Source organism: Euwallacea similis, chromosome 5 (genome assembly GCF_039881205.1).
Source record: "Euwallacea similis isolate ESF13 chromosome 5, ESF131.1, whole genome shotgun sequence".
Lineage (NCBI taxonomy): Eukaryota > Metazoa > Arthropoda > Insecta > Coleoptera > Curculionidae > Euwallacea > Euwallacea similis.
The window spans coordinates 1,726,513-1,752,030 of record NC_089613.1 but is presented as its reverse complement, the minus strand read 5'-3'; the positions used below and the strand labels follow the sequence as shown (position 1 = coordinate 1,752,030).

Here is a 25,518-nt window from a genome sequence, read left to right as displayed (position 1 = left end):
TATTATCTGAGTGTTAGAAGTTTGCATCCAGGAAATTTAGGGTCCTAAAATAATAATAACTTTCTAGCTGCTTCAAACAACATTTGTGGCTTGTCTTCTAAAAGTGTAATGTGCACTCACTAAATATCAGGTTTAAATTAAAAAAAAGCATAACTATTCTCGGAAAAATTCAAAACTGGCAATAATTCCACCGATAACCCGGATAGCAATCCATAACCTTATCTAAACTTGCTACTGAAACGTAGGGTAATACGAAAATTATTTTTTTAAGCTCGAATTCGGCTTCATTATTATAATGTTTCAGTAAATAGAACTTTCCAAGTTTCTTTCTTATACTCTCATATATTTACTAAACGTAAATTTTTCTTTGCATTTAAAGCTCAAAACTTGCTACAGAATTAAATAATATAAAACTCTAGGTTTTTGTTTGTGACATTAAATGCGGTTTATTTTACATATTTATCAAATAAACATTACACAAACCGGAACTAATTTGAAAATACTTAAGCACAGATAAAAAATTTCTCCCCATAAACATCACAGACCCCACAAACAACACAAATCATTAAAGTTCATTCACACGTAAGTTACTTCTCAGGTTTCTTTCCTTTGGCTACGTGACTCAAAAACTTGTGTCCCGCAAAAAATGTGAATCCCCCAACTGGGATCAACCAGGCGCACGTGGTAAACATGTCCAATTTCAACCAAAACAACGCGAACAATCCCAAAATGCCTCCAAAACCAAGATGGAATGGCACCGCTTTGACGCTGAAATTGCTGAAATTTACTCCAATTTTACCCCAGAGTACCAACAAGACCAAAAATGGGGCTGCGGTAAGGGCAGTGAATAGCAAAGACACGAATTTAGCCGGGCGCTTTTCGGGTTTCCTAAACATATGCTCTATTTCCGGTTTGAGCCCTCTAACTAATTTCGGCGAACTCGACGCAGGAGCGTTAGTGATTTTTACTTCAATCTCGCCAACATTCCACCGGAAGGGATTAGTAATGACAGAGTCTCCGATGATTAATTCTATGCTGAATGTGTCCGAAATTGGCAGTTCTTGGCCCAAATCAGCTTCCACTTTGTACTGATTGTTAGGTTCTTGGCCCGCTACGAAGATTATTTCCTTTTTGCCGACTGAGAGACGAACGAATGCTTGATGCACCTGAAAAAATTCAATACAATTCTAGTAGATTACGTATCCAGGTAGAAAATGATATTTCGTCATACTTTTAAGAAATATTATTTCTTTTGGTCTTAAACACAAATCTTTTGTAAATTAGATGACAGTATAAAATAAAATAATACACATTACACGTTCATTAGCTGTTGTTACAGTACTAATTAACATTTTCCTATTTTGGCTCTTTGTCTCGTGATGTGAATAGTTATTACCGTACGCAGTTGTGAAATAAAAGAAAATTTTACTGCACTAGTTATTTACATTTTACAAGTGAGAAAAAGGCAATTTTCTTCCAGAAGTGAGTTTAGGTCGGTTTTGGTTCATTTCTTTAATGTGTCTAATTTTTTCTACGACTAATATTCTTTTTCATAGGAAAGAAGCAGGTGTTATTTAAAGAAAGTTTAGTTCAAGCAAGTAAGAAATGAGAATTATATTTTCTATGCGGGTCGTAGAACACTTCAATTTTCTACATAAGGCGTAAGTAAAAAAAAGGGTTTCCCCCTTGAAAATGACAATAACAATTAATACAGAGTGGTGGGGCAAATAGCCTACTTACCTGTCTAGACAAGGAAAACTTGACCAACAGATTTTGTCCCGAGTCACCTTGTAACCGCTTGGCCAATTTATTAGGGTAAGAAACTTTTTCCAACTTCGTTGCAGCGCTTCCATCAGCATCGGAGAGTCCTATTTCAAAACTCTTTACTTCCACAGGTCCCAAAACTCTGGCATTAACAGTTGTTGAATGGGAGCCCATGTTGAGGAGGATTTTATAAAATCCAGGCTCAAGCCTACAAATACAAAGATATAAGGTAGTCAGATTTGGACTCAAAATTAGGAAATTCTAATTCCTGAAAACAACATCATTCTATTTTCAATGTTTACTGAGATATAGTTTTTGAAGTTTTTAAAAATGCCCGCATTATGCTATTTGACACAACAATAAAATATCATTAACAATCTCTAACTCTCTAGTTGCAATCAGAATATTTCATAATAATGGGATATCCTGTATACGTATTACGATTATATAACACTTTTTTTAAGCTGAGTCAAATAGGCAGCAAAAATAGATACTACAAAGCAATTCTCTTGACGTAAACTTACTTCAATGGCAAAACAAACTCCGTTTCCTTTGTACCGGGGCTCAAAGGTTGTTTTGCCAAGACTACCACATCGTCGGCAATCCTGGTGGCAGATTGAGCTGCAACTGGGCTTGGAGCTGGTTTCAATGCTTTACCGAAGATGTCGGAGACCTGAATTCGCAAATTGGGACTGTCGAGTTTGACTGAATTAGAGCCGGCGATGGAAATGGACACTGGGGATAATTTGCTTGTGGAAAGAGCAGTGGCTGCATCAACAAGGGCAAACACACCTGCAACAGGGTAAATTTTTCTGATTTAAAAATATAAGGAAATACAATATATATATGATATAATACATAATATAATATATTAAAAGTATAAAGGCATATAAGATTTATATGAGTAAGAAAAATAAGACTTTCTTCATACAGTTGTTGAATTATGGCTTAAGTTCAGTTCTAATAAACCTGACTCTTGCATATATGAATACACATACAGAATTTGTGTATTGTGATTGCCCTTGAGACAGCAATGTAATGCATTTCTTATGAACATCAAAAATTTTGAGGGTCAGGTTAAAGAAAACACACTTAAACTATGATTTGAAAACTTGCTTAATAAACAAATAATTATATTTAAAAAAATGTTACCTTTTGGTGTCTGAACCGTGACTCTCGACAATAAATAATTGGCCAGTTTATCTGCCTGGATTTGATTTAGTGAATTTCCAGCAGGAAATTTAAGCAAGCCAGTAATAATTAAAGATGTGGTACTTAAACCTCCCTCCCACTGTAGAAGCTTTCCATCAACTTCATCAACTTGCACTACAATATCTTCAATACGCTCAGTGATGAACTTTCCTGTAAATTAAGATTTTGCTGCTAATTTTTTAAAATCAAAGAGCAATTTACTTTATTTAAGTACCTGAATTGCCCAACAATGCAGCTAAATGCAGAGCGTGTCCTAAACTCAAGATACTATCATCAGCTTTCAATTGTGACTGAGTGAGTTGTGAAAGTTTGCTTGGGTTTGAGATTTGTTGGCCTGATAATATTTGAACCTCTCCTGCATAGTGAAGATTGGCTAGTGATGATTTTTCATCAGACAAGACATCTAAAGCTTTCTGTAATAAATTATAAGATAATTATTGCAAAATGTAAAGTTATATTAATCTGAATAGAACTCACCTTTGCTAAGCTATCGACAGGCAACTTCCCATCACAAGCTAGCAGCTTTTGAGCTTCTAAAGCATAAAACACACCCTCAATGTTCAAATCAGGTTTAAACAGTTTTTTTAGAGATTCACATGATGTTTTCTTTAACTCTTGAGGTACAGGCTCATTTAGTTGCTTGTAGATGCTTGCTCCAAAATAAATGTTGGACGAATCTTCGTTTTGGACGCGTAAAGTCCTGTGGGCTATTTCTATAAATTTTGTACGTGAATGTGGGCAAATGTAGCCTTGAATGCTTCCACTGGAGAGGCCGACTATCACAGTCACTAATAAAGATGCTATAAAGGAAATTTGTATGTAATTTTCAGAAAATCGTTAATGTGGCACACAGTTTTCGTACCTAGTAATATTTTTGCAGTCATTATATTTCAATTCAGTCCAATTTTCTTAGTTTAAAATAATATTTTCCAATAATTTTCACCGGCTTGAAAAATCACCACATTTTCCTAATTTGTCAGTTTTGACACATTTACAAGTTACACGTCACACACACGTCCTTCGTTTCAATTGGACGCTATCATTTTGCTAGATGTCACTTCACATTCAACTCTCGAGGTATCATTCTATCTTTCTTCAATAATCATATTTAATAAAGGATAAAAACATTCATAAGGTATTAAAAAGAGACTAACCGTTTTAGGTCAAATATTCGAAACTTCAACCTCAAAAACTCAAAGCCTTTTGTAATGTATACAAATAATATTTGAAAAGTAGCTCTTTGAACGGCTCTTTTTGAGTTTCTATTTAAAGGACTATAGAAAAATGAAACAAATAATTTTTAAACTCCTAGGAACCTTAGGATATGTAGTACAATATGGATGTGTCATTCATTGTACCTTTGAATATTTAGGAGATTTAGTGTTGGTAAGCAATATAATAAAGGCAAAGCATATTTCCTATATAAAATCATGTTTCAAGTGCTCAGGGCCTTCAATGGAACCTACCATATACTCGGATGATATTTTGTTCACAGAACACATCACTGCTCTTATGCAATCAGTAAAAAAAGGTGATGTAATTATAGCAAGGTGCCCTACGAATCCAAACCAACAGATATGCAAACGAGTTGTAGCTGTACAGGTAAGGGCACTAATATTTGAACGCATTGTTCTAGGTACCTACTCTGATATTCTTTTAGGGTGATAAAGTAAAAACTGGCTTTGCCAGCTATGAAATAGTGCCTATAGGGCATGTGTGGTTACAAGGAGACAACAAAATCAATTCCACAGATAGTAGAAATTATGGAGCAGTCCCACTAGGACTTATTCGTAGTAGAGCTATATGCAAGGTATGGCCTCCCAGACGAATATCTATGCTGAATGATACTTAATGTATTGCCATGATTTTTGTAGGAAACATTATTAAATTAATCTTGGAATTGAAATTATTTATTCCACTGATGTTATATACAGTATATTTCATAGTACTACTGATATGAAGAAGTGTATATTTCCACGTATCTTCATTTATAGTATACAGAAAATGAAGTAAACATAGTGGAGATTAGCTATTGTACTGTATGAGATCTGCAATGTTGCAGGCTTGCTTTATTAAAAAAACTGCAAAGAATTTGCAGAACTGCACAAAAATTTGCACAGAGTACAATGCATGAACTCAATATCTTTAAAAACTTAAGCCGGCAACATTGCAGATCTCATATACTAAGATAGCTGATCACTATATTTACTTCGTTTTTTGTATACTGTAAATGGGAATGCGCGAAAGCATACGCTTCTTCGTATTGTTAATGTCATGCAATATACTGTATAGTGAATATAAGTATTCACTGTGTATAACAAGCCCTCCTCTAAAATCATTGTTGTGAAATTTGTTTAAATTGTCTGAATTGGGCTGTTCACAGAATATTTCGTTAAATTTAGGGCAAAACTTCATATAAAATAAAGAAGTTTCGATTTTAAGTTCTTGTTGTCCTATCCTGGTTCATTTTGTTTATTTTGCCAAAAAAAACGCTATTTTGTGGATCCAATTCTAAGGATCTTTGCACTGCAAACTAGTTTTTGCCAATGAACCTAAAAATACTTGAAGTCATCCTTATTTTTCAAACATTTTCCTAGCAATAATAAATTTTTTGTTGATTGTTTTAAGTTCTGTCTCACATGTCTGCATTTGATTTGATTTATTTAATACTGTTTTATTTGTTATTATTAGTTAGGGACCTTTGTAGGCCTTTATGTTGATATTGGCTTAGTTACGTATTTAATTTATGACCCTTGCCAATGAGATTGTTGTACCTTTTGATAATAAAATATGTTTTAATTTGAAAGGTAATATTGTGTGTTTCAAAATACAGCCCTCAGATTAAATGTTGATCCAGTACCATCACTATTTTTGCTTCTCAGACTGAAGATATTGTTTAAAGTATCACAATAATGAACAATAGAGTGACTGAATAACACCAGTGGCAGAAACGGGTATCCAGTACTAATAATACGATAAAAAAACAAGCATTGGAGACAAAATTACCGGAGATGTCGACAATCTAATTCGAAATGATTTATATTTTTAACCATTCCTTTTTTAAGATATCATAAAATTGAAATGTAATAGTGTGATGGAAAAAATACATCCATGCCTGAAGTGCCGAAGGAAACTTACCTAAACAGATCTATTGGAATTCACCAATTCACAACAATGCAAAATAATACAACAATTTCCTTAAGAACAATTTAACTTTATTAAGAAATTGGTATGATACTCGTACTCTTAGCATATTATAGGTTATTATTACCTTACTTAATAAATAAAATTTAATACAATCCATGTAATATATTTACATAACATATCCATTTTCTAGTTTTGCAAAGCGGTAGGCCTTGCCATTCCCAATTTCCTTTATCCGTCTATTTTTTGCACATAAGTTCTGTATGATTCAGGCTGACTTTATGGTTTCTTTTACTATATTTGGAAATAATGTCTCACACATAAGTAGGAATTTTTGGAGCCGTGATATTTTTGCACATGGTTGGAATTTCTGCAAAAAACGGAAAGTTTTCTTGGCTTACCGTTGTGCACATGATAAGGAAAAGGGAAAACAGAATAATTTTAGCTCAACGAGCCCACCACTATCTAATATTATAATATGAACACAATTCAACTATTTACAATACATAACTCGGTTAATACTTAATAGTTTGATCGAAAAATTTGCACATTTATAAAGTAGAAACCATTACCTTGCGAGATTGCTATACCGGGTGATTCTAAATAAATGGGATAAGGAAATATCTTAAAATCGAGAAGATTTACGAAAGAAAGTTCCAATGAAGTCTTTTTTATTTTCAAAACTTTCAAGTTGATTCCAAAAGACAGGTAAAGGTGACCTTGGGGAGAAAATTGACAGCATAAAAAGTTGAGCCATCGAAAATAAAAAAGACTTTATTTGAACATTGTTTTTGTAGATTTTCTCGATTTTAAGGTATTTTCCTATCCCATTTATCTAGAATCTCCCGATATTTAAATGTTGAATACTTGATGAGGTGTAAAAACTTTCAAACACATGCATACACATTTACAATCAATAAAGAAGATTTTGATTGAAACCATAAGTCTGATATCACAGTAATACGGATCATTAAAAAAATATATAGGAATTTAACTTAGCAGATCTTAATATGGTTGAAATCGGATTTCTGTAATAATTAATCTTTCAGTGAATTGTTCTAAACTGGTATAATAAAATTATTTTGTTAGTTTTTACTATTTTAAAAAACATATTTGTAATAGTTATTTATAAACTGATTTTCATTGGTTTGGTTCAAATATTGGTCCTTCCAAGTTTGCACAAATAATATATGCCTTATTACGGGTACTTAGGAGTAAATATTTGTCCTTTATTTTCACGGCATGTAAAACCAGCACCTCAAAATCATGCACGTTGGGGACTTCATTTTAACATTATCGCAGATTCGTCTGGATTAAAATATACATGTTCTTTCACTATATTAAGAATTTCGATAAAATATTTCATTGGTGAATGACGCTTTGCTATGTATTTCTTATAGTTGAGTAGGTAGGCATTTACTTATTTCCTTATTGATTGAAAAGGACAAAACCGACAATATATTTCTCAACAGAAACATCCGCTGATCTCATTAATGTTCCCCTGAAATCATGGATTATTATACATTGTATGTATTATCTATTAAAAACTGATCTATGTAGATTGCAAAACGCAACTAAACCTTTCTCGTGGACTCATTAGAATAAATACGCAGTGAGTCAGGTTGTTTATACTTAAAATTAAAATACCTGATACTGATGGATGATGGTAGTCTTCGTTACGTAAAACTGTGGCTTAGGTATAATTATCCTATAACACAATAGATTCTATAGAATTATGCAATTCTCTCAAATTAACAGAATATGCTCGAATTTAGAGAAGCGTACACATACACGGTGGCTTTTATCATGAGTCATAGGGATTTCAATGTAATGCATTTCGCTGTTTTTGTTTAGTGAAACATGGTTAAAATGACCTAACAGGTCATTATTTATGAATGTAGTTGTTATTCCAGTTAGTCTATTTTTTAATTTTAATTTTCGCATCTTATAATATATAAGCCATGTGGGTGTTAATTTACACAGAAGCACTTATTGCGTTTTCCACTGTCTGCATCAGGACAAATCAAAGCTGTCCTTTGTATTATCCCTGAGGTAATAAATAGAGATGCACAAGAAGGTTCAATTAATTATAGATTTTCGTACTATTTTCTTCACTGTCAGGTGTTTACAAGTTGCGTTGTACATCTATAAGACCCTGACGACTCAACGGTAGCAATATAGGCAATAAGGAAATAAGCATTAACCATCATGTGACGCTTTACATTTTACTTCAGATTATTGATTTCAAATCAGATTATTTGCAATCACAGGTAGTTCGTAATAAAATACTTAAAATATGTTTTTTTTTTCAGATAATAGTAATACAATGTAGGTCAGTAAAAGTCAAGTTTGTTCCGTAATCTTAAATTTATTACGTACCCCACCGCTTGGTTACAGCCAAGCATACCTCTCTGTGACGTCAAACCGTTCATGAGAAATTTGATTTTTCTTTTGAGTTTTTCATATAAAACAATTTTTTTAAATGATTTTTGTGACATTTTATACACGTAATCTCATATTAATATCTAACAATTTTATAATGTTTATTAAAATATAATTATTGGGCCGATTTATTTTTCAATGAGTTTTCCTGCGCAGATAACGTGGGTTCCAGTTGTACATGTACATAAGTTTTCACAAGAAATGTAGAAATTTTAAAATATAGGAACATTGAAGTTTTATGATTGCAGTTTATGAATTAATCCGGAATTCAGCTGAATTTATATATTTTCACTGACGTAAACCGTTAGACGTATCGTTAATATTTTATATTGTAAATTATATTGATGTCAGATATCATGTCTTACGGTTTACATTAATGAAAATATAAATGCAGCCATTTTATAAATTGATATTGATGTAGCGTTAACGTAAAGTAAGCAAATTAAACATAAAATCAAAAATCAGAGAAGTGACGCAGACTTAATAACCTCTACAACATTGTTTTTAGTAAAAATATGACTCCTTATGGAAATAAGTAATACTATAAGCTTTTTATTATCGTTGACCCTAGAGAACATTAGTATAGTAACAAATTTACCGGTTTGACGTGATTGTAATTTTATGGTCCCACCATCGATAGATGCTGTTTCTTTAGACATGTATATCGACCATACCATACCTATTTATACATATTTAAAATCAAGAAATTAAATTAATTTAAGCAAAATATACAGGGTATAAAAAATAAAATAGTTATTTCTTTGAGAGATTGGTTGCAAGGCCTGTTTTTTTTCAATTGGACAAAAGATTCAGGCGATTCAGGAAAAACCGATTTAAAAATTGTGTTTAGGGCTGATCATAAAGAAAATAGTCAACCCTCTCTGTACTAACCATGAAACTTAATGTTATCGCGATGTTTATTGAAAGGCCTACTTACACAAATAATCATGAGATCGTACTCTTTACTTCAACTATCACAGATAACAAAACAAAAAAGACTAGGATGAACTATACGGCTCTTATACAGTCACTGGGGTTCCGATGTTTTTGTTCACCACGTAGAATTTATGTTTATGACCGAAATAACCCCATATCACGGCAATATTCTCAATAACTAAATTGAAGGGCATCACCGCCACCGCTCCCAAAATACACAAAAAGAACCTTGGCAATCCGAATCGATAAACATTGAATGATTTGAGAACGCCAAAAATGAACATGTAAATATTAACGCCACCGGCAAATACCACTATAAAGTCCATTATTGAAGGACAAGGTATGGGGAACCATGCGGCTAGCAAAATATTGCTGATAGATAAGGGTAAAGTTACCCAACTATAGCAGGAACATGCCAGAAATAGTTTGTAACGGATGGGTATGGATTTGGAATGTACTACGAGAAGTATGCCTTGCAACCAGCGTTTTCGTTGCTGGATGAAATCAATTATGGTGAACGGAGATTTTTCCCACATGTCTCCCTCGATAAAGTTGAAGCTGTAACCCATGCTGTAGGCCTTCATGGCGAAGAAGCAGTCTTCTGCTATGGAGCCATCGCGGCCGTTGTCGAACGATACTGCCCGTTCAGCTGCTACCTACAATTGAAGAAACATTGTAACAAGCAAAACATATACATATATTAAAACGTTTGATTTGAAGGAAACCACGAGAAAAATATTACGTGTATAGTTACACAAAGTATATCATTTCTTCTGTTAGAACTTTATAACTGTAACTCTAACAAAGTAAAGCTCAACGTAAGATTAAAAACGTACGACATAAAATCCCATGTTATACGTGAAAAAAAACTGTATATCAATCATCTGACACCTTCACTCAACTCAAACAATAATTAACTATTATCTTCCATTGAGAATTAGTCATTCGAATTAAGAGTACACACGTTTTATTACGACACAAAGGTCGTAACGTAGATACGAGTTATCAGAATATAATCCTTTTAACCATTGTAATTAATTAATCAGTCAATATGAAGTTATAAGTGCTCGGAAGGTTCTTCAACACATAACACCTATGAGGTTAATAAGAGTTAAATACTTATGTCTAAGCTCATTAATATCAGTGAAATATATCTAACGACCTTAACACGGATTAGCCTGGCCTGAATCAGCCGATGGGCGTACAAGATCCGCTCTATCCTACATGTGTAACCAAATATAAATAGCACCAAGATTAGTAATTATTGTAAAACGGTTAATAGCTTTCGAGCCATATAATGTATTACAAGTTAATGACTTACTTCAAATATGAAACCGATCCCATTTAGTATTGCAAATTTCATAAGTTACTCAAATTGTTTTGGGTCTATTAATATTATGTGTTTTCATCGGATCGAAATCAGATTCCGCTTAAATCCTAATAAAGGTAAATAGGATACGAAAACTGAATTCAAGAAGAAAGCAACACGCCACGAAAATGCAGTTAAGTACAGGGTGTTCACTTGACTTCCAACATAGGAATTTTTGAATTCATAACAAATATCAATTATGCACCTTGATTTTCATCAAAACTTCTTTCATCCAATAAATATAACTTGAATCATGGTAACAAAATACCAGAGAGAATTTTTCAATATGAAGTTCCATAAAAAAACATTATCTAATACATGGCTCATCTTCATTAACTGCCTGTAAAGTAAAAAACTGCCCAATTAAGAACAAAATTTAAGGTTTTTGGGCATTTCCTTAAAAATATCTTGGCAATTTTAACGAATCTAATCAGGACTTTAATTCCCCTTCATAAGTATCAAAACTGATTTTCAATCCACAGCTTGATATATGAGGTAAAGTTAAGTTATCAATAGTGGATTACTTCATCAATTAAAGACGCTTATTCCATTCACAACTTTCCTATTTAGAGTCGATCAATAAAGATAATACGCATTCAGTGGTAAAACTGAATAAAATACTGGGTGCCATACAAATTCTGGATATAGGAGATTAACATGCGAAATTTGTTTTAATTTTTTTGAGCCTGCACGGATTATCCAATTAAAAAAACCTTTATGTGGAGGCCACAATACTCAGGACCAGACACCATTCCGCAATTTTTTGCAATATTCTAATTAGAGCCGTTTTGGCTCAAAATGCTTTTAAATTTCAAAAAAAATGTAATGTCCTGCGTAACCGTTCAAGGCTTCGATTGGTCAGAGTCAAAGTTAAAATTAAACGAACATAAACGTAAAAATCCAATGTCAAATGAATTTTCTCTTTTTTGCTAATTTCCAAGTAATTTTTAATTTATTTACAAGTTAATTTGGTGAAAAATCAATGGGAAACATGAGGATAATTATCATGGGATCTGCTTTGATGTCCCCACAGTAAATAAAAAAGTTTGTTATTAACCTATGATGAAAGCACAAAGACATAACCTATAGCTTCTTTCTCGCTCATGGGTGCGTGGGACGTTCAATTTTTGGAAATTTGGAGGTGTTGTGAGCCAAAACGACTCTAAATGGAAGATTGAAAAAAATACGGAATGATTGCCGGTCTTGAGTACTATGATCTCCATGTAAAAATTTTTCAATTGGATAATCCGTACAGGCGCAAAAAAATAAAAACCGATTTCCCATATTAATCTCTCATGTCCAGAATTCGTCTGGACACCCGGTATATGTATTCCGTTAAGTATCAATTTTTGTAATAAATTAAATTTTTGATAATTGCAAAAATTAAAAATGTTCTTTCTTGATAAACTTCCTCATCGTTAACGCTTGTGGGTCTTAATAGTTTCTCCATTTTTTATCATTATTGAGACTGCTAAATTCACTTGATTAATGGTGAAATATATCTAATAAACAATTATTATTCCGATAAAATAATCAATTCAAGTAAGAATAGGTTCGATTATTTAAACTGATGATGTACTTCTGGCTAAAAACAACAGACCGGACAAAATTCCGAACAATGCCAATATCATTTATCATTGGATTTCAACACTTTTACAATTGATTTAATTGCAAAACGCTTTCAGTTATGGGCCTGAAACTAGACAATCCTCAACATACAGGGTGAGTTTTTTAAGTGTGTCACGTAAATATCTCTGAAGTTATGAGTTTTAGAAAAAAAAGTTTCAAATAAAAAAGGGATTATATGAAAGGGGAAAACTTTTGGCATCATCACTGTTTCGATTCAAGGTCATCTTTAGGCTCTAATCAACGTCAACTTTGTTTTTTTAAATGGAAACCCCACATTTTTTTGACAGATTCTGATTTGTTGTTCAAAACAAACATGTTTTTACTTGAAACATTTTTTTATTCATTTGATAGTTTTGGCACAAATTGACATTTTTAAAGAATTTTGTTATAACGAAAGTGCTTGTATCGATACATTCAAGAGAAGAAATAAAAAAAAAACATAATTTTTAAACAATTCAATCAAATAAGTGTTTAAAATGATGTCCTACTTCAATGCATTTAGCGATCCTCATGTTGAATGAATGGTGGATATTCCAATATGTTTCTGGTGGAATGTTACGGCAAGCTACTCTTATTCTTTCTTTCATGTTTTCAGCAGTTGTTGGCACTGCTGCACAAATACTGATCAAAAATCAATTTAAAAAAAAATCACTCAAGATCATTGAAAGTAGATCGACAAAATACCTAGATAATTCGCGATATAGGCACTTGATCATCTAATTTATATTGGAAAATTTTGCAGTTTCCATATGAAACTGTGAAGTGTTTACCCAGTGACAAAGTAATTAATGAAAGTCACTCAGTCTATGATACATTACACGAATTTGTGGACTTAACGGAGTCAACTGCTATAAACTATAATCTTTATGGGCCATTTCGATTTCCTTTAAAAAATACGGTTGGGCAATCATTGCGGTAATTTCGAAGTAGGAGGAATGTTACAAGGATTGACCGGGACTTTGGAAACCTAACTAATTAATCAAAATTATCAGCTTGTAATGGAAATAATTATGTTGTATTGTTATACGTGTATTTCCTTGTCAGAACGATTTATCGCACGTATGTATATCGATCATAAACTGTAACAAATATAAGGAGACATATGGGGCATGTTAGTTATTTTTATTAGTATATTTCTTCTTCGTAATTAAATAGTTAGTATATTTCTTAGGTTTTAGTTTGTTGAAAACATTCTAAAGCTTCTTTAGATTAGTTCAAAATCCGTTCAAAAAACAGTTAAGACACTTAAGTGCATATTTCAGTCATTTATATAAGGTGTGCTAAAATTTTAGTTGATTAAACAAAGTTTTATGCTAACACCGGAGATACGTATCTTCACTATTTGATTACACTTATGTGTAACAAAAATGAAAATATAACAATATTCTTATCCACATTGGATGGTACATATTATGGCAAATAAAAGTTCTGATTTTAGAAATTTTAAGGAAAGAATTCGCATTTTTCCACTATTTTTTCATTAATTTTAAAACACGTATCTATAAAATTGCTAGGATCATTTTTTGTACATAAAACGTTATTTACATATGTACGTCTTTTTAACAATGAAATTTTGTTCATTGCGTATTAATTTTGCTCCCTCGTATTTATACAGGACGTTTCAGAATAAACCTGCCAACTGCTTATTGTAGGTTCCTGTGACCGAAAAAAGAAATAAAGTTCATACCAACATGGGCTTGTTCTCTTCCTGTTCGAAATACAGGTTGATAAAAATAATTATTTTTTTAGTTTTTTTCCTAATAAGTACGTTTGAGCAGAAAATCTTTTTATAAAAGTTAGGGAACGAAAAACAGGTGTAGAGACACATCTTTTAAAGGGAAAATTTGTTTTTAATTTCACTAGTGGTGTTCCTATTGATCTAAACTTCCCTTGACTCTGAACATGTTAAACGAAAAACATAATACGCCACTGGCTAAAAAATAAAAAAAGGTGTCTTAAATATTTTTCACAACGTTAACCGTTTTCTTGGGAAAAATTAAACGCAACTGGAAAATCACATAATTCATTCGTTTAACACAATAAAAAATACACCAAGAATTTTTGAAATGGTGCGCGATAACATGCGAAAAAGGGCAGATGCATTCTTGTAGGTGAAAGGCATTTTCAACGCCTTACTTAATTGTTCTTTTATAAGTAAAGTAATGTACCTAATTTTGTGCTGTAGTTTTAATATCAGTTAGCAAATAATGTTTTTTTTTCTTCATGAACAGATTAACGTTATAAAAAATGTTCGAGGGACCTTTTTCTCACAAAAATATTAAGCATTGACAAACATATTTATTTTCCACTCAATTAGATATTTTTAAATCATCTCAAAACTGCAATCGCTAGCGTAATATTTGTAAAAGGTAAATTCTTCCCCGCCAATTTAGAATGAATGCGAATTAACTCAAAATGAATTGCAGGAATCACGCCGTGATACCATGTGAATCTAATGTGATAATGAATAAAGACTAGAGACAGTGCACAAACAACCTTGAAAACACATCAGGGAAACGAAATTAACATCTAATTGAATAGAAGATTTATTTTCTGTGAGAAAGAGTTTAAGTTTGTAATTTTTAGGGTTTGCACGGAAGTGATATAATGAGTATGAGGTTTATAGGTAATCATCATTATTTCTTAATACTAATACTATAAAACATAAATATACTCACTTGGGTAACAACAAACGATCCCTTGAAGCTGAACAGAGGTTTGTGAAAGCTGTAGAACTGGAGCCTCAACTTGCCCATGTCGTCTGCAACTCGAAAACTGTCAGCCAAAGTTGTGATCCAATTCATCACTTCTTCATTGGCGTAAGTAATTAAGCCTTGTCCGATATGGTGCTTGCCATCCGTCGCAAAGTTGAGAATCCCTCGGATGGAGTTCTCTGTGAGGAGAGTTTCTTCATCCAAATGGACTATCCAGTCTTGATCGCTCAAGATGTTGACTTTACCTTCTAAGCAGTACTGTAGGGCCCTAGAGGGTTTCAACAAGTATTGGTATTTACATGGAACTCATACCTAACACTGATATATACATATTGTTCTAACTCATAAAGTATTACATCTGAGTTCATCAATAAAAACAATTTCCCTGTAAACGTAATAGATATTCGCAGTGGCAGAATTTGATAGCTGAGTGAGGTGAAGATTGAAAGTATCCATTTATCAAATATCAAATTTCTTAAGGTTTGTTCATGGTAGTTCAGGTTAATGTTTATGCGTTAAATTTCTAACGTCCACAACCCCAACTAATCTTGCTTATTTGTCAAATCCGACCGCTCTTGCCCATGATTTATTCAGGGGAAAATATGAACTCTCCATGATGACCCCTTATTTTTAGTTGACATAATATATGTATCTACTACGTGCAAATGAAACTATTTTTGGGTTGCTATTTTTTTACTTTTAATCGATTTTAATGAAATTTGATATGTGTTCTGTGTGAAATAAATGCCGTTTATTGATTTCTAACAAACTTTTCGTCACTTTCAGTTCGATTGGAAGTGCAAGGTGTTTCTAACGATTAAATGCAAGACCCTGTATATTATTGCATATTTGGAAACAGCACATCGTTTTTAGTAGGCTCCACTGGTAATTTTATTAATCTTTAGTAAATTTTAGACATATTTAATTGAATTTTAAAATGAGGTAAAAAAAGATGATAATTATCCAAAATAGATGGGAAACAAATAATTTGTAAACCGATTGAAATCTGAAGTTACTTATACAGGCTGTATCAGAAATAAGTACATTAACTTTAAGTGATGGTAGAACTTTTCGAGGGTAACAACTTTCCTCAATATTTTTTTCGATGGCCCCTCGCTATCAAGATAAAATTTGAAATAGTTTTGAACAAAATTAGCCACCCAGCATTGACCAATTCGACTGAGCAATAAACACACAAAACAACAGCAAAAAAGGTTGGCAGGTCTTTGTACTTACACCGAATTCTTAACATCCTAGATGCGTTATAATAATTATTAATTTAGTTTTTATATCGTAATACAAAATTAACTTATCTAATTTCCGGAGGATGTTGAATCGCTTCCACAAAAGCGCGTTCGTTAGGATTTTGAAGACTCGGAAATTTTTGTAAGTAGACCCTGCGAGTTACGACAGCGTTTTCGTCGGAGGTGCTATATGCCAAAGCCATATCTGTGTATTCTCTGTTTGAAAAATGAAGAATTTTTAACAGATTATAACTGCTTCACTTATCGAAACACTGAACGCAAACAATAACCGGCGACGATATAAAATAGATTTGAGGTGTTTATGAAGATATTCATAGAAGCAGTTCAATCTCTGACCCTTTATTTGGAAAATAGTTTTAATTCAGCAACAAGAATCATTGGCGTATCATGAATTTTAAGAAGGGAAAATAAAAACGTGGTTATTGAGAAAAGTGGTACATAGGAAAAATGTTGCCTCTGACACGAAGGTCTCCCACTCTTTTAAATTAATTTACTTACTTCTGACACACCCTGTATTTTTTCATTAGTAACGTAGTGTTGCCAAAGCCAATAATATCTAATAGTTAATTTGTTACAATGGAACATTCTATACACGAGTGGTTCAGAATGAGATATTGAATAAAAATTATTAGTCACAATATTAGTCATTTCTTTATGGTACATAGTAGATATTCCAGGCAGGCATCACAAGCATATCTGTCCAGACCTTGTACTTTGGAAACCGAAACCTACTAGCACATATTTTATCTAATAACATTTAAATGTCCTTTGACCTCAATAATTCACATAAGGAATATATGTACTATTTTGGGCAATTTTTTAAATATGAAAATTAAAAGATATTAATTGTTTAATTAATTATAATGACATGTAATTGATTTTTACTAAATAAATAAGAATATGCTTTGATGTATTACGTGCAAGTACATTTATATTACTTCAAATCAATAATAAAAACGATAAGTGTTTTCTTCAGATTTGAAATATTATTTGATGAGATCACAACTTGGCTTTCACAAGATTCCAACAGAAATTAATGAGGTGAAGTGTAGAAATATTGAAATTCATTATTCCCTAAAGGGGTAAAGAATATTTAAAAATGACTTTACATTGATGTCTTATCAGATTCATTGGCAAGTGATATAAATTGATGCTCATTTGATTAGGAATTTGCTATGTAATTGATATTTTATGGGATGAGCAGTTCATTGTGATTCACAGTTTCTCAAGCTAGTGAGAATTTTCTTCCTCTTAATATAGAAATATCCTGAGGAGATGATTCAAGTTTGAATGGTCATGGGAGTTTATGACAAGACAACAGAAGAGAGATTATTAAGGGGGACAGATTTGTGTCGTGCCTTTTAGTAGGTATCAGTTCTGTAGAATGCCTGTTGGCATTTGGTCACCTGAGTCATTCACCGTCTAAGGAGTTTCAGAAAAGAAGCTACAAAACGTCTGGCAATCTAGGTGGGTTTGGTGTGTATTTTAATGATACAGTAGTTTTGGAAGAAACAGGATGGAAGCATGGGTATGGCAAAATTTGTAGTAAACATTATCCCTAAGCTATCAAAAATTACGAGTCCCTTGCATAATTTTATTATTTAGAGTGGATTAGCTTAGATTAATACAATGGCTTTCCTTTAGTGAACATGTTCATGTTTTGGTTAAATTGAAGTATGTTGTATCACATACTTCCATGTTAGCGTGTTTTAAAACACCCAAGCAAAATCACATAGAGCTTCATGATTCTCAAATGTATTCGATGCATGTCTGCCTTAAAATGGGCATCCCAGTAAGGTAGTAAGTTGAAATTTAGATATGTACCTATGCTCAAAGTGGGAAGGAGACATTAGCCAAATGACTTGCAAGTGAGAAATTCTATTTTGTTATTTATGGTGTCAAAAACATATAATTATAATAATGCGAGGTAGAACACTGATACAATCTTTGCATATCAAAATACTTCTGAAACGCCTCAAAATATTACCTCAAAAATACCTCAAGTATGTATACCAAAATATCTCTGTGATCTACCTCACAAATAATAATTTCCGTCAATAATGCTTCAGATGTTTTGCTTTATAATGATAAGCAGAATTTCAGATAAACATTCCAAAATTTTGCTCTAACAAGACCTCAAAATCTTAGCATCTAAGAATACCAAACAAGCCCCAGTTATTAACAATATATTGACAAAACTTGCAGCAATTATTAATATATTTTTTCATTATTAGCTTTAAAAGATATCATTATTGGGTGTGTTGAATGACTCTAAACTATGTTTTCTTAGTTTTCTTATAAAATAGTTGAATAACAGGTTAATGCAATGATCTGTTATTTAATTGTTCAGCAGTAAAAATGGCATTTATATGGTTTATTATTTACCTAGTAAACTAGATGGAGCACATTTTCATCAACCCCATTTATCTAATTTATTTGATGTCACAGAACCGCAGGTTAAATGCACACAATTTATGTTTTCAATAAAGTTTAGGCTTAATTTGCATAAGGTAAATAATTTTATAGAATCTAGTTAAATCTAATAATGGGAAAAATTATATAAGCACTGAAATTTTGGAGTATTTAGGACCCTCATGTCTTAAATCCCTCAACACTGCACATTCTGGGATTTAAACCCAATGTTTAGATAATAATGTACTTCACAGTGTTGGTTTATATTATTCTATTTTTAAATTTAGAGAAATATTTACCTGGCCTTAAAAAGTGCTCCAGTGGACGTTTGGTAATTTTGTGGCACTACCAATTCCCGCACACGTCTATGCTGATCCAACCCAATATGTTTGTCAGTCACAACTTCAATTAAAAAGTTTTCCAATCCTGCATCAATGCACTTATTCATATTGCGATTAACATTACTTTTGACTAAATCTGGATAATCTCCTCTGGTCACCACTCGGATACAGATGAAGGGTGCCAGTAAAGGTGATCCCTTTAACGTAACTTTTTCCCGAAAACAATTATAAAATGTGAGTCCAATAACATTAAATATCACTTGAGGTAATGAGAGAAATGTCACAAACCGAAGAGCGTACAAAACACAAGTGCTAACAATTCCATACTCCACCCAGGGATCAATTTGATTGTTTGCATCTTCATCTGCAGGTACTTTAAGGTTGCGAGAAAAGTATTGAAAAAGGGAGAGCACTATGAGGAAAAGAAAGCAATGGAGAAGGTGCTTTATCTGACTGTTTAAAGCTATTAAATGGCAAGATATGTTGGTGAAATCTCTAGTTAACTTCATAATTGCTCAGTTATTACAATGGTTCACAATGAGTGGCTGATATGTCTGTTGAATTATGAATTAATAAACTTTACTAGCACTTTCTTTTTGTTGTAAGAGTAACTTCCTTGTCCAAATGTCCTATCAGCATAAAGTTGTTAGAATGCCCAGTACTACATTACTACACCTTCAGTCATCATTACACTGTTTGCCGGCGTAACTGAGCCAAACAGGCACCATAACAACCGCACAAATTAAAAACCAGATTAGATCTAAATAGAACCCGAAAGGAAAACCGCCTCTACTAATTGAACGATAACAATAATAATAAATAGATAAGAACAATTTATTTAAAAAATCAATTTTAAATGAAGGATACAGTTGTCACACTGACATTACTGATAGATATGACATTGAGACATGTTCAAGTGACATGTAGACAAGTGGCAATTATAGCGATTCAATCCACGAAAACAGGAGATGGCACCACTCAAAAAGTCAACACGACCATATTGATATCTATATACAGGGTATTCCAAAATTAGAGCGCAATAATTTAACAGCGTGTTTAAGAACTAAAAATATATCTATCCAGATAGGTGGTTTGCTAAATCGTTGTGAAAATGAAAACATACGTGGTCATATTTTTCTGGTATCAGGCCCCCTTTTTCTAAACTGAATAAGAAATGCAAATTTCGAAAATAAATTCTTATAGTACGTACAGAACATCCAAAACTAAATCCAGGCAATGCAAATTGCGTACTTGTATGTAATTCAATACCATTGACGAGTTATTGATCCTGAAAAAGTTAAAATTAAAAAAACTTGAGGATGGGTGTAAGACGTGTGCATCATAGAAAATACTTAAAAATGATCCGCAAAAACTAAAATTATATATCAAATACAAAAAGAGTTGTCTCCAGTTATTTATAAAATTATTTGTGAAAATCGCGGCTATGGTCGATTGCAAGCTTTTTGTATTGAATATCATTTTGTACTTAAACTCCAACTAGATATTTACTTTAATATTATATTACAAGTTATTTCTCGAGAACCAATTTAACAGTCTTGATATAATAAAAAAAAGCAGATAAATTACAAAATTTTCCGAAAATACAACAAAATATAACGAACTTCATTAAGACATTAAACTTTTTGGAATCTTGAAGGATCAAAAGCACGTGATGGTTATATTTATGCTTAATAACGATAGCAATTACGGAAAGGTGATAGGTAAACAGTTTCTACAAATTCGTATCTGGAGCAATCTTATTTTAATGAAACATGGACGACCGTAAATATTACAGTCTTTATATTTTACAATGTTGCAACAGTTTGAGTTATTTCTAAAATAAGCACCTATTCAAATGGGTCCAATTCATACAAGCATTGTTTAAACAAATTAAAACTAAGGTACAAGTACAATTTTAAAAAGATCGGAAAAATACTATATTATACACTTTGCAGTCTGTTAGCTGAATTGAGGAAAATTGCTTCTTATAAAGTCAAATGGCACTAAATCTTCCTTGCTATTAATCGCTATCAGTGATCTCAACTTGTTCTTGTATCTCAACAACTTCCATTGGATCTATTTGCACTCTGGGCTAAAGAGGTAAATTGATTGTAAACATTAGTCTTAACTATGTTTTAAATTAGCCAATCCCTTGTTAAATTAATAGCATAATATAGCAAATCTGATGTCATTCAAAAATACGTTCTATATATTATACAAGAAATTGGATAATGTAAAACGGTACTAACACAGAGGAAAGACAAAAATATTTTCTTGAAGGGAATACAAACAGAGACATGGCATGGCAACCAAACCTGAGCATCGTATGACTTGCCGTTTCTGCCGAGTTCCTATATTTTTCATTTTTTCGACTGTATGTGACCGCATACTTCTTAGATTTGTAGAGGTAACATTAATCCTCGACAATAGGTCGAAAGTGAAACATTTCACTTGACTATAAAAATCTCGCAAAAGATTCAGTTTTGAGACGCATTTCTATTATGCACTCTACTTGCTATTTCAAAAAGGTTGACGTTCTAACGTTGATTAATGAAATTAGACGAATACATAATAACTCTCATTTGAAAATTTGTGGAGGATTGTCAAGTGGTTAGGCTTCATTTCTACCATTTGCCTTATTTGTATATTGTTCCCATATATCTGTATACAATAGCGTCAATTTCAATGATATTTTGTTGCATGACAGAATAACGTTTGTTGCTAAATTTAGTGTATACTATGTTTCGTATGTCAGAGTTACGTCGAAAAAATTATCTTTCCTCCCACTTTCACCTAAATGAGAAAACAAATAATAAACCTACCGATGTGGAATTTGTAGTGTCTTGCAGTACTTCCGATTTCCTTTTCAATGAATCGTTCGAATCAACATGACTGCACAAAGAGGAAAAAATTAATAAACTATATAGCAAATTACATTACTTCATGAAGAAATTTACCAGGTGCGCAATCTAAGGACACCAACTTGAAAACAAGTACAACACAAACTTAAAATTTTTATTGCAAATCATAGCTACTATTGACTCAATAAAAAGCTAACTTTTCTGTTCAAAAATTACAATTTCCAACTTAACACTGTAATTTTCGAAAATCATAAATCATGTACAAACTATTCCAGTAAATCTTGGGAAAGTGGATAATCTATTAATATCAACAATGCTATCTTCAAATTTTTGTTAGGTCTTCAAGATTTCAAGCAATATATAACTCACTTTATTTAGGACATCCTAGGTATAGAAGGATATATTTAAAAAAATACAACTTGTCACAACCATAACGTTTCTTTACCTTATTAGAGGTTAAACTTGTGGCGGTGTCGATAAAGTTCCTAACTAAAATTCTTCGTTTTTTTTAATTTAAAATTTTGTATAAAATCAATAATAGAGATAGCCACAGGAGAAATAAGAAGGTAAGACCTTATACGCTTCCTCATGAAACACTGTGTCATAATTGACAAACACATTTTCAATCACTTACGTTGGATATTTTAATTTAGCCTCTTCCTCTCTCTTCTTAGCTTCCGTATAATACCTATTTTTATCTTCTGGCAGTAAATTTTTCCACATATTTGCTAACCTCACTGATATCTCTTTGTTGTTTTCCTCTACAGAGTAATTACTTTATTTTTATACGGAAAACATAAAATAGCGTGTGAAAAAAGAATTCTTACCTGGATGTTCAACGGTTAGCTTCTTTCTCCATTCACTGGCAAATATCATAAACGCATGTGGTGTTTTAGGAACCACGTTTCTTACTTCAGTATTATTTAGGTTTGGTGATACGGCTGTATGTGACGTACTGCTTTTTGATGGAGTCTAAAAATTCATGAACTATCTACTAATATCTTCTATGTGGAAAATTAGTACAAAAGTAATTTATTCTTATTCCTGTCTAAAAAAGTCACTGAAATAGTATAACTACGGTACTACACTAGTCATGCAATAAATTCAACAATAGAAAAATCCCACGGTATATGCACGACAAAGAAGAATTTGCATTTTCTCACAAACACGTTTTAATTGTTTGGTATTGTTGCCCAAACGCCTGACTTACCTCCGGTAATACCTTCGATGTTCTAGGTGACAATGGTTCAGCGGGGAGAATTATGGCAGACGGTACTGGCGTAGTCGGGGCATTTATGCTTGAAGTTGCATTTAATTGATTTGGTGTCACTATTTTTACGCCATATTTTATTCGATTATCGTTTTTCCTAAGACAATGAAACAAATATAAAATCTTTGTATAAACAATTAATATTAAATTATTGCATATGGAGGGAAAATGACTCTTAGCATCACTTTACTCAAAAAATAGGTTTTTCTCCAAATGTCCAAACGTACTCGTTTTCAACGCTAAACACTCAAAATCAAATTCAATAGAGCTTTAATAGAAAAATGGAGCAGTTATTTGTCTTTTTAATAAGCTTCCTAGAGAGTTTTGTGGAGACCAAGGTATATAAATTAAAAAAAGTCTTTAAGTTGCTTGAAAACATAACTGTATAAATCATAGAGCTTTAAATTTATGATGAAAATTTTGATAAAGAAAGTTTGCACCTTTCAATAACGTTTTTTGTGTGTTTAAGTAAATTACACAGAATTTACTTTTTTTTGTCGTAAATAATGGCTATTTTCTGTCTATCTATTATAGCACCGTGCGAGAATTGGTGCCCGATTTCACCATAGATGTGTTATTGTTGGTAAATTCTGCAATACAAAGTGCCCATAAGCCACTACTGTGCAATTAAAGCTGTGTTTTCTTTGCTAATATGGTTTGAAATGGTTTAAATATATCATACTTTTATGTTAACTGCTGCTGTTAGACATCACAAAAGTGTGCAAATAATGGGACATGTATGGTGTTTGAATGAGGTAGAAACAAATCTGATGTCAACTCAATAAGCTATTTTCAAAAATCCACATTATCATAGAGTGAAGTAAGAATGTTGGAGTTCAAATGAAGTTTTAGGATATGGATAAATATGGGTATGAAAAAAAACATATGGTGTACCACAAACAATTGACCAACAGCAAGTGCAAAATGTGGGGTATTAGCTGAAACATCAGACATATTCAAAATTATCCTTTGAAGAATAGAACTTTACCTTTGACTGCCCAAATGTGAATTCTTGAAAACTTTGTTATTTTTCTTGGCTGTTGTTTGAATAGGAGCAAAAGTTTCTGGAGGTACATCTCTCAATTTTACTGATGACAAACCTATTAACAATAATATGTTTATTTGAAAATGATTAAAAGGAGACATAATACCTTTAATTTGCAATGTTTCTCCTAGTTGTAACACTTGAGGTAAATCTTTATCAAGCACTTTGACTTCTCCATGATACATGAAATGCAAAATGGATTTAAGATCACTGAATCGAACATGATTTAAGAAGATTATTGGATGCTGAAGAGTGCTATGTACCTGAAATACAGTAACTTCTCATTGATTTTTTTTGTAATTAAAGAGAAGCTTATTTTAAATACCTGAAAAATACTGTGGAAATAATCACTGCAGGCTGACAAAATGAGCTTATGGGTTTTAATATATTGACCCTCGCAGGATAAGGTAACATCCACTAAAGTTTCTCCGAGCTGATGCTGGATAAAAGTCTGTACAAAATTTGTCAAATGATTGTTCCATTTAAGGTTATACTGATCACCAGCTCCATTGTCAGTACTAAGAGTATCCATAACTAATCTTTAATTCTAAAATACCTTATGCAGTCCCCTTTAACCGGAACTTATTATCAAAATGAGAAAAATATATTTGTTGATATTCTCAAGTAAGATAAAAGATATAACACAAGTACATGAAAACCTACGATATCCACGTTAATTTTTAGTTATACAACGGTAAAATCCTTAATCAAGTAGGTGATGTAAAACTGATAATATATCCTGATAAATTTGATAAAAATATCACTAAACGTCTAAATTTTTCAATTTTAGAGCGAACGAGTCCGTACTTCACAGATAGGCGGACGCATTTTATAAAAAAACAAACACCTGGCATAGTTGCCAAATTTGAGCTGATTTGATTGGTTATTGACAAGATAATAAAGAAAAATGGCAATGTCGCAATTTGTGTTATTTGTTTTTTTGACATTTCATTGACAAGACTAGCTATAACTTGCAAGACGATTCCCTGCGAGGTAGAATGTCAGTTATTGTCACTGTCAAAATTTAATCTAGAGTGGCAGTAGAATCAGGTTCAGATTGCACCTGGTGTCACTATCATATGCGAAGTATGACCTTGAGTCGATTATAGATGGA

The 25,518-nt window shown here is 32.3% G+C and overlaps 4 protein-coding genes across 4 annotated transcripts; 1 reads left to right on the top strand and 3 right to left on the bottom strand.

The window, feature by feature from the left end:
- Window positions 1-414: 414 nt before the first annotated feature.
- Window positions 415-3,982, bottom strand: OstDelta (oligosaccharide transferase delta subunit). The gene is made up of 7 exons (XM_066390092.1): window positions 3,839-3,982; window positions 3,454-3,776; window positions 3,191-3,389; window positions 2,917-3,126; window positions 2,289-2,556; window positions 1,741-1,972; window positions 415-1,166 (listed from the first exon to the last, which is right to left on the bottom strand). Exons 1-7 carry the CDS (start codon window positions 3,858-3,860, stop codon window positions 588-590), a joined length of 1,833 nt encoding a protein of 610 aa, XP_066246189.1. The 5' UTR covers window positions 3,861-3,982; the 3' UTR covers window positions 415-587.
- A 234-nt stretch (window positions 3,983-4,216) lies between these two features.
- LOC136409179 (mitochondrial inner membrane protease subunit 1) lies at window positions 4,217-4,880 on the top strand. The gene is made up of 3 exons (XM_066390526.1): window positions 4,217-4,362; window positions 4,417-4,578; window positions 4,637-4,880. The coding sequence occupies exons 1-3, from the start codon at window positions 4,261-4,263 to the stop codon at window positions 4,826-4,828; spliced, it is 456 nt and encodes a 151-aa protein (XP_066246623.1). The 5' UTR covers window positions 4,217-4,260; the 3' UTR covers window positions 4,829-4,880.
- A 2,385-nt stretch (window positions 4,881-7,265) lies between these two features.
- On the bottom strand, window positions 7,266-20,064 carry egh (beta-1,4-mannosyltransferase egh). Its single transcript, XM_066390137.1, has 3 exons — window positions 19,187-20,064; window positions 15,175-15,478; window positions 7,266-10,154 (listed from the first exon to the last, which is right to left on the bottom strand). Exons 1-3 carry the CDS (start codon window positions 19,735-19,737, stop codon window positions 9,582-9,584), a joined length of 1,428 nt encoding a protein of 475 aa, XP_066246234.1. The 5' UTR covers window positions 19,738-20,064; the 3' UTR covers window positions 7,266-9,581.
- An 836-nt stretch (window positions 20,065-20,900) lies between these two features.
- Window positions 20,901-25,249, bottom strand: LOC136409150 (protein tramtrack, beta isoform-like). Its single transcript, XM_066390478.1, has 8 exons — window positions 24,730-25,249; window positions 24,511-24,667; window positions 24,348-24,459; window positions 23,300-23,456; window positions 22,917-23,061; window positions 22,724-22,850; window positions 22,051-22,120; window positions 20,901-21,320 (listed from the first exon to the last, which is right to left on the bottom strand). The coding sequence occupies exons 1-8, from the start codon at window positions 24,934-24,936 to the stop codon at window positions 21,249-21,251; spliced, it is 1,047 nt and encodes a 348-aa protein (XP_066246575.1). The 5' UTR covers window positions 24,937-25,249; the 3' UTR covers window positions 20,901-21,248.
- Window positions 25,250-25,518: the final 269 nt, after the last annotated feature.